The sequence below is a fragment of the Tauraco erythrolophus genome, chromosome 2, assembly GCF_009769465.1.
Source record: "Tauraco erythrolophus isolate bTauEry1 chromosome 2, bTauEry1.pri, whole genome shotgun sequence".
NCBI lineage: Eukaryota > Metazoa > Chordata > Aves > Musophagiformes > Musophagidae > Tauraco > Tauraco erythrolophus.
This window is the reverse complement of record NC_141466.1, coordinates 101322572-101332405: the sequence shown is the minus strand read 5'-3', so window position 1 is coordinate 101332405 and position 9834 is coordinate 101322572. Positions and strand designations below refer to the sequence as shown.

Sequence of the window (9834 nt, the reverse complement as noted above, 5' to 3'; positions counted from 1 at the left end):
CCTTTTAACTGCATGTATCACATAATAGGAAAGAAAGCGCTTAAAGTCTCATTGCTATTAAACTGGCCACAGTGGATATTACCATAAAACAAGAAATAACAGAAATAACTCCAACTTATTAGATTACGACTTTTGTGGCTAACTTAAATGACTTCAACAAAAACTTGATTCCACATAAAACTGTTTAAACTAACTCTCTTTTCCGATCCAGTATTCATATGCTAACCCTCCTTCCGAAGGGGAGTTCACTCATTTTCATGTCTTTCCTCCCAGTATCCCATTGGTAGTACTAACATCTCCAATACATTCTTCTGAGAACTATCAGAAAGGGCTCCATAAAGTACTGTGCAGGCCAAAGAGTGCAGAGTGGCTTCGAAATAAAGAAAATGTTCATTAAGGGTAAGAAAAATGCCTTTTCTTCTAATCTGAAAATTGATAGGCTCGCAGATGTTATCTTAAACACAAACAGTTCAGTTTCTCAACTTTTCCACCTTTTTATTTTTTTTTTAAATACTACTAGTTGTAGCATGACATAAGATCAGACTGAAACAGTTTGTTTCCATGTATGCTAGTGAAAAGTTGGTGAAACTACTGGGTAAAACAGAAGGAATTTGAGTGCACCCTCAGTAAGTTTGCCGACGACACCAAGCTGTGTGGTGACATGGACTCACTTGAGGGAAGAGATGACATCCAGAGGGACCTTGATAGGCTTGAGAAATGCAAACTGCATTGAGTGCAAGTTTGCACTCAGTCAGTGCAAACTGCCTGAGCTTCAACAAGTCAAAATGCAAGGTCCTTCACCTGAGTCGGATCAATCCTAGGCACAAATACAAACTGGGCACAGAGTGGGTTGAGAGTAGCCCTGAAGAGAAGGATTTGGGGGTGTTTATAGATGAGAAGCTCAACATGAGCCGGCAGTGTGCTCATGCGGCCCAGAAGGCCAACTGCATCCTGGGATGTATCAAGAGAAGCGTGGTCAGCAGGTCAAGAGAGGTGATTCTCCCCCTTTCCTCTGCTCTTGTGAGACCCCACCTCGAATACTGCGTCCAGTTCTGGTGTCCCCACCATAATAGAGACACGGATCTGTTGGAGTGTGTTCAGAGGAGGGCCACAAAGATGATCCAGGGGCTGGAGCACCTCTGCTACAAGGACAGGTTGCAGGAGCTGGGATTGTTCAGCCTTGAAAAGAGAAGACTTCGGGGGGACCTAATAGCTGCCTTCCAATACCTGAAGGGAACCTACAGGAAGGCTGGGGAGGGACTTTTTACAAGGTGAAATGGGTTTAAGTTGAAGGAGAACAGATTTAGATTAGATCTTCAGAAGAAATTCTTCAGTATGAAGGTGGTAAGACTTTGGAATAAATTCCCAGAGAGGTTGTGGATGCCCCCTCCCTGGAGGTGTTCAAGGCCAAGTTGGACAGAGCCTTGAGTAGCCTGATCTAGTTGAGAGGCGTCCCTGCCCATGACAGGGAGGTTGGATTAGATGATCTCTAAGTTCCCGTCCAGTCTATGCCATTCTATGAATTGCTGGTTGAGGCTTTCTATACCCTCAAAGTCTTTTCTTACATGGCTTCTAAAACTCAGTCCTGTAATAATAAAGCAGTCCTTTGTCCAAAAATTACTAAGACTGAGGTGAAGGATGTATTTTTAGTTGAAAATGTGTACTAATTCTGAAGAGTGGACCTCCTTTTGAAACTTTTTGCAATTGCTAGCCTTTGAATCATGGTAACTTCTGAAAAGAGAAAAAAATCAAAACTGGTGCCACTTGAAAAATCAAGTATATAAAGCAAACACTGTGTTCGTGGGGCAATCACTGCAACACTGAATCAAACATGTTATAAAATGTAAGACTCCAGGAATCTACCGATGCAACTTGAGGGTTTGGTTTTTACCTTTTGAAGATGTTAGAGATTGTTTCTATCAGATTTTGAACACTATGAGAATAAATGTTTTTCATTAGCCATGGTCCTTTTCCCACCCCATTCATAAGAGTTAGCTTATTCTCGAATATGTGTGTGTGGCTTTGACTTTTACCTGAAGAATGCAGAAGCGAGACCATCCCACTATACTGAACGATGTCTGTTTTCAGTCAATTAAAGTTGTTCAGTTACGGTTTTGCTATTCACATAAAACCATTACCCTCCACATCTTGCGATGTGGAGGTTGTAAGTCTTGGTTTGCATGCAAAAGCCTAAAGCAGTGCCTCCACCAAGGGAATTCAGGCTCAGACCTTTGGAGCCATTCACAGCCCTCAGATAACGCAGCGAGAGTCACAAGGGGGTGGGTCACAGGATAGAATATGCCCCCTCCTCTGTAGATTTGCAATAAGGCTTCTGATTTTGTTTGCAGCTTAATTTCCACCAAGAACTTCAGTATTAAAGATAAATCAAAATTTTGCCTACAAACTAGCTAAAAATACCTGTAGTTTCTAAAGGCGGATTATTTGCATAATTCTTAATTATTAAGCTTCACTGCTTAAAAGCCATCTGCATTTCCTAGGTGGACACTCCCCTGGAAAGCACTATTTTTATTGTAAAATAACAAGTGTTAGAAAGGGTAGGAGAATACTGTCAATCAAGGAATTTGATGAGATTTCATGGCATAAACAGACAGTGGTACTATAGTGAATAATTTCAAATTAAGTATTTTCCAGTGCCACTGTATCATCTGCATACTATTCATTTAGTTCCTTATATTTAGCAGAAGTAGGGCACATTTTCCATATGCCATTTATAAGCAACATAGACTGTTAATTTTATTCCTTGCTGGAAAGTACCTTGGTCTATTTACAAATTAATTCGGGAAGTGACATTGTGACAGTTAGCCCCAACTGATGCACCTGACAGAAGCATGGAAGAAAGGATGAACAGGTGGGATTTTGCATTTGGCATTTCAGAATTAGGGGAGGTAATGTTTCCAGTTACATAAACTAAAAATTATTTCTGAGAAGATATGTTGAACTTAAGCATTAAGCTAAATACTTATAGCCCTATGTTATTTCATCAGTTATTTTCCAAGACATCATTCCTTTGTTGAAAGTTTGCTTCTTACCGGTATCTATCTTGGAAAAATTACAGGTCTGTGAAAGAGGTTTATTTTGTTGTACTGATTTATATAATTAGTTCCTTGCACATTGGTACTAAAAGCAATGGCAAGGGGAGTTCATTAGAAAAACACCAAAATTGTACAACTGGAAAAAAACTCAAAGCATAAAAGCATAGCATTTCATATAAGATGAGCCTTCAACTGAAATACTAAAAAAAAATAAATCTCCAACATCCTGCTATATTAATATGAGACCAACTTGAAAGGCACTGTGAATTGAACTGTGCAACTCATATCCATACCTGTGAGAGTAAAAACCACAGTGAGACGCAAACCTCCAGGGCAGAATATGGCACTGTACAGTCCATTAGGCATTCCTGGTACATACGGCAGTTTTCTATTTTCTTAGGATAAGCTGGAAATGTTAACTAAATATACAAATTACATCGTATTGCTGTGGAAAAGAAATAATCCAATTTACACCATCTGAAGACAAGGAAACAAGGCATAACATACAGGACATTATTGGCACAAGAAAATGTTATTACACCAAAACACGCCCTTTTAAATTTAATCCAGTAGATATATAAAGGAATGGTGGTGGCAGAGGCAAAGGGACAGGATAAGTATCAAATATTCCGTTTTAAGCATGCTAATGAGGTCTTTGTTTCAGAAATCTGACAAAAACTGAGGCTACCAAAATCACTTCAGAGGCAAGAAACCACCTATCAAGACAGTCCAACCCGTTTCCAGGCATTCTTCTTGTGGGCTGATCGTGCAGACTGAAGGTTCTGTCTGGTTTCATCTCCATGCCCGAGGCTGCTTAAAGCTTCCCGTTAGCAAATGCTGCCTCCTGGAACTGAGGGACAAACGTTTTGAAATAAGCCCTAGTGAAAAAAAGAACACACATGGTTAGGAAGCAGTAATTGTAGAAGATGCTGCGTGCATATATGTAACCAAGGTTTTAACAGAGAAGTTTAATTTTACCGTGCTCAATCTGTTATTAGATCTCATAAATGGGTAGTGGTTTTCTTACAAGTTTTTAGCATGCAGCAGATCCATACACTTCAGCTTTCTAGACCCAGCAGTACTTATTTCTTCTGTGTCCTCACCACTAACCTCTTGATATGGTCAACATCAGCAACTTGACACTGTCAGAAGAGCCTGATGGACTGTCCATATTTTATCCAATCCAAAGCTCCAGAGATAAACTGTATTATGCACTGGAAAACAAACCTTTGAATGGCTGTAAAAGTGAGAAACACTTAGATGGGCCACAACTGTGGCTATGCCACTGCCTGCAGCACTTTGTAACTGGAATTTTTTGATGCAGTTAATGTTCACCAGGTTTCTGAGATAAAAAGGTTTTATTTTACCCCCTATGTTTAAGAAAACTTCACATTTGGTACCAAATGCCCAAAGACAAGTCAATGAAGCAGGGAAATCATGAAGAGGAGACAGAATACGTGCAGGAGATAAGCTCTTCATCTGTATCCTTACAGAAATCTTGACACAATACAGAGTCACTGTCAATGGCAACAGTTTATGTAAGATGTAGTGAATAAATGCTAACATTTTGGATGAACTATAGTTCCTTCTATTAGACTTTGAATGTCAGAACATTATTCTATAAATTAAGATGTGCTTTGTATATTTTAGATCTTGGTCTATTTTCTTTACAAAGAAGTGAGTGACTCATAAATCTGTAAAATGAGCTTAAATTAAGTATCCAAAATTGAGTTTGAACTGTACCTCCAGTTTATTGCACTGAAATACTCAACCAAGTACTAAATGTATTTTATGTGTGCCAATGATGCCCTTTATTTGCAAGTTATGTTAGAAGCTGCTTCATCATTCTGTCTCCTGCTTTCTGCACTGAACTTTCACTTTCTCTACTTTTTTAAAAAATCATTTTGTTTTCTGTTCATATCACCGGTCTTCATAAATTTCTATGCAAGGAGAACCTTGTCCTGTTTTCCCCACCAAAAAAAAAGAGAAAGAAATCCAGAGTGAGAATAGCTGCAATTATGTTCATTACATTACTGATTTCTCTGCTGGTATACCTCCTGAAGCAAACATATGCTGATCATCTTCACAATCACAATATGTATTTCATAATTCGGGTAGCAGCTTTGGCAATGACTGAACACCAATCATACCTCCTCAAATCTAAAAATGTTGCAAGATCACAAAAGAGATCGCTCCCCTCTCTTTGCAAAGTTGTGCCTGGCAAGTTAATTAACAGATAGCAGCAGTCAGCTTCTGTACAAAAGCTGTAAACACCCACAAGACGCCGTCCAAAGGTTAATAGCAATGGAAAGTAAAAGCATTTCTGGACTGAGAAGCTGAGCCCAGAAATGGAAAAGAAAAGCAGCAAAACCAGCACAGACATTTTATAGCATACATAGATTGTGCTGTGTATTTACAGAATACACTTTGATTTACTGAATCAAAGTTCAGAAAGCAGTCCTCACAATTATGCCCACTGAAGTGACTGTTCATCCTGGCACACATAAGCCAGCTATGAAGGTACGCCTGCCATCCGACCTTAACAGCTGAATTCCGTTTCTGTATTTGTGCACGTAGAGCCTATGTATTTGAAATGGTAGCCTATGTATGTCCCAGTCAGCTGTATGTCGTTTTGCTAGCTCAAGGAGTATCGCTTGCACCTTGTCAATGAAAGGATCTATCATCCTTTTCTCTTTGCGTTATCTCTCCTAACATTTAATTACATTTCCTCTGCTTGCTTATTTTAAGTAGCTTCTTCCTTCCCCTTTGATAGCTTCTCTGCAGACTTTTCTTCCATGCACATGTTCTTCTTACTGACTTGATAAATGTTACTTAAAACTTCCCTCTTAAATGTAAAAATTCTTAGCTGTTAAATGAGATTTAAGCAGAAGTATTTTCCAACATTTTATTTCTTTTCTGAAACACCTCCTTTATAGCATTTCTGTGCTCTGTATTAAAACCACACTTACTGCATTATATTTCAATGAATTTTCTGCTAGGTACATTCCAGAACTAATGCTGCTGACACCACATACACCCTCCCACACCATCTTTATCTACACCAGCATCCTTTCTTTTCACTGATTTCTTGCAGTAGAGCTTGTATCCTTTGCTGCAAAACTAAATCTAACACCTCCCTACATTCTGATCAGATGTACTATTTCAAAGAGGATGTTATTTCACTGGTAGTTCATATGAACCTCTTGGAGATGTTCCATACACTATAAAAATTCCATTAGTACTTCATAATTTGTGGATGTCTACTTTTTTCTTTCCATACTTTAAAGTACATGCTTAAGTTTGCCCTTATCATTTGTGGTCTTGTCCAGACTGAAGCAAATGTAGTACCACATGTTTACCCAGGATATGTTCCTTTATTTCTGCCCCTTTCCTGCACACCTGAGGTATTTGAAATTAAAGAAATTTTAGAAAGAAACATTTGGGTAATTATGGTTCACCAAAACACACTCACACAAAAATAAATTATCCACCCCAAACCAAAATGAAAAAGATCCTGCAAAAAGATCCAAAAGCACAATATACTTGCTAGGACTGTATCAGCTACAGCATATTTAATAGACTGAAGAGGAAAGATGGACAAGTAGGAGAATGGAGGTTGAACTGCTTTGGTATTAATGGACACTGCATATAGGGAGGGAATGGCAAGTGTTAGTGCATAAAAGTAACGAGGCTTATTTTCAGTATATATGAGGGAGTAGAACAGGCAGCAAACACATTACTCATTATTAGAGCTTGGTGGAATTTCTGTTTTTTAAAATCACATTACTTTTTCAATGGAAAATTACATTTTTACCCAGTTGCGTTCATTTCAGTGGAAAGACTACTGAGTTTTCATCAGGAAAAGACGGAAAAGAATGAGGTACTTTGGTTTAGGTTGACCTGTGAAGCGATGTTCTGGTTTGTAGAACTGAGACTGAACAATCAGCTTGATATTAACCTGCTTATCTGCAGTTCAGCATCTCAGAGATGCTACAGATCATCTAGTCACACAGACAAGGTCCTGATGCATCACAGGAGTCATAAGTAGTCTCATAACAGCAGTAGTCTCTTCAAAGGATCCAGTCCATGAAGAATGATTGGATAACCCATTAAAATGTCTCCTTCCAGGAGGCATTGTGCTACTGCTAGCAGATGCATTTTAGTGTCACATTAACCGCATTTTTTTTTCACATGTTCCAAGCAAAACTTTTTTCACAACTTTTTCTTTTAATCTGAAGTTTTGGACAAAACTGTATGTCAAAATACTTGAATTTCCTGTGAAACAGAAATTCTGACATTTTTTTTCCCCTGCAGAGATTACCAGTAAGGAGGAAGAGAACAAGCATCAATTACTGGCTGAGTAAGTTCCATCTGTCAACCAACTGGCATTGAGGTCAAAGCATACACGTTTCCACACAAATAGGACCATGACATGGGCACACTAAATCACACAGGATTATGCAAAATAACTTTGAAAGAAATATAAATTTTTCTGAGGGACAATACTCTGCTACAGTCTGGATGGTAAGGGCCTCTTTCACATGGGATACTATTTCTTTTAGAAAGGTTTTAAATTGATAGAAACACTCATACTTGAGCATCCTGTACATACAGGCACAGAGAAACCATGAATGTAAACATGAACTTTGGAAAAAGATTAATTTCTCATACTTTATTCACATAAACCTCTTCACACAAATTTACACCCTCAATAACTTTGATCTGTGCTACACCACAGGAATTAATATAAAAATCTCTCAAACTTTTTTTGTTTCACTTTGCCACATGATACTTTATAGTATCTCAAGAGTGTTTTGAAACTATTCCAACAGATACACTTTTCCGCTCTAGAGAACCGTTATTAAAAAAAAATGCAGGAATTTGGGTACCTGTTGAATTACACTGAAGATGCAGAAAGCTAACCTGATCTATGGTTTCTCTAGGCTGTGTCATATGGCAGAAATCCAGTTTTTCATCAATGCTTTTTCTCCTTCCTGGGAAACATGGAGTTCCTTCTTTCTCCTGCTTTACTCTATCATATTCTTGGCGGGTCTATGTCACACTGACTTCACACCAAGCCCAGAAGAACAGCATAAAATGCTCCTTCAAGTACAGAGAAACTGGTTTGTACGAAGTCCACAAATATTCTTTATGTGAGTGCTGAGTACAATGGCTCTGCATCCTTCTCGTAATGCTTTAGATCTTAGCTTAAACTGTTTAAAGAGTTGCTTTCTTTTCAGCTTAGAGTGGATGTCAATCTTCATACGCATACGGGCACATGTCTAACTCTTTGTTGAGTGTCTCACTGTAAGAATCTATTGTTTTTTTGTCTATTTGTTTTTGTTCCCTCAAATGGTCATTTTCCAAGTTCAAGGTAACAAGCTATGGGGTTTCTATGGAAATTTTTCTTCAGCACTTCAGGAAACAACACATTTCACTGTAGTTAACCACTACATACACTTGATACGGTACATTGAATTTCAGGTGCTACGCTCAAGGACATCTGCTGAGAGTAAAGCACTTATCTTTCCGTCACCTTATTATCCAGTGGAACGAAAGTCTTGCTATTGCAAATGGTAAGTATCTAAAAAGGCAGAATTGGATCACTCGGTTTTTACGTGTTTTCTACTGATACAAAATACTGACTGTGATACAAGGTCTCCAGAAGCCCATAAATATCTAAATCCTAGGGTGTGGGTTTGTAGTGTTTCAAACATACTTGACTCAGAATTTACAGTCTTTTGTGAAATTTCATTCTAATTGTAATGTTTTTTCCAGCATAACTTAGTGCTGGGTTTTTAAAACGTGCTTGGTAGACAATCTGCATTGATCATTTGATAATACCTTTAGCCTTCAGATTCCTACACTGAAAATCTGCAAAGACTTTAAATGATGTAGCTGCAATCTCCCATCAAACAACACTTCACATATATTTGTGGTGAAAGCATTCTAAAACTGTGATGCACTTGTTTTCTTCTATTGCTTTTGGTTGACTGCTGCTATAGTCAACTACCCAATGGTAATCTAGTTACTGCTCATTGTCTGCTAAAGTTAGAAGATTTGTCCAGGTGTTTCTACTTCTCTTAAAATCTTCACGTGGGAAATTCAGAGCAGAGCATAGAGATTCAAATTCTGTGAGGAAAAAAGCACACAAAACGCCATACCAATGAGATTTCTGCTTTTTGTGTCAGTGACAAAGACATTCATCATGGGGTGGTGAATCATTTTCCTAAGTCATTTGCAAAGCAGATTCCCCTTAAACTCATCAGTTCAAGAGGGGCAAGTGTTTCAGCATGCTGATCTAAAATTTACCCATGCTAGTCCTATTTGCACTCGTATGTTTTATGTGTTTCAGCTCAAAATGTGAGAGTTTCAAGTGCCTTTTCCATCAAGAGATGATTTGAGGAAAAGGAAGGCCATGAAGTAATCCTGATGGTCCCCAAGTACAGGCTTATCTGTATAGCAACGTATCTACTATTAGCACAATGTATTCTGTCCTTGCACATTCTTTAGTGGCAAATGAAAGCTCTTGAGCTGAAATCTCAATCTTTTCACAAAGACACACATGGGCTGTCATTACTTCTCACCGTATCAAGCGCACGTATTGTGTTCCTCCTCATCAGAAGACGGTCTCAGGTTACTGTACTTGCGTTTTTCCTACTATTGCCTTTGAGAGCAAATGTTAGTCTTAAATACTACCTATTATTTCAATATTCTAATTAATTCTTGTAAAATGTTTTTGTATATACTGTGACTATGGTTTAATTCTAAAAATATTAGG

At 38.3% G+C, this 9834-nt stretch overlaps 1 protein-coding gene across 1 annotated transcript in view; it reads right to left on the bottom strand.

The window, feature by feature from the left end:
• Positions 1 to 3479: 3479 nt before the first annotated feature.
• The window catches only part of BABAM2 (BRISC and BRCA1 A complex member 2), a 170891-nt gene continuing 164536 nt past the window's right edge, over positions 3480 to 9834 (bottom strand). The window contains exon 11 of the mRNA XM_009987645.2: positions 3480 to 3931. Within this exon, the coding sequence (XP_009985947.1) occupies positions 3868 to 3931 (64 nt within the window). The 3' untranslated portion in view covers positions 3480 to 3867. The remainder of the gene's footprint in view (positions 3932 to 9834) is intronic.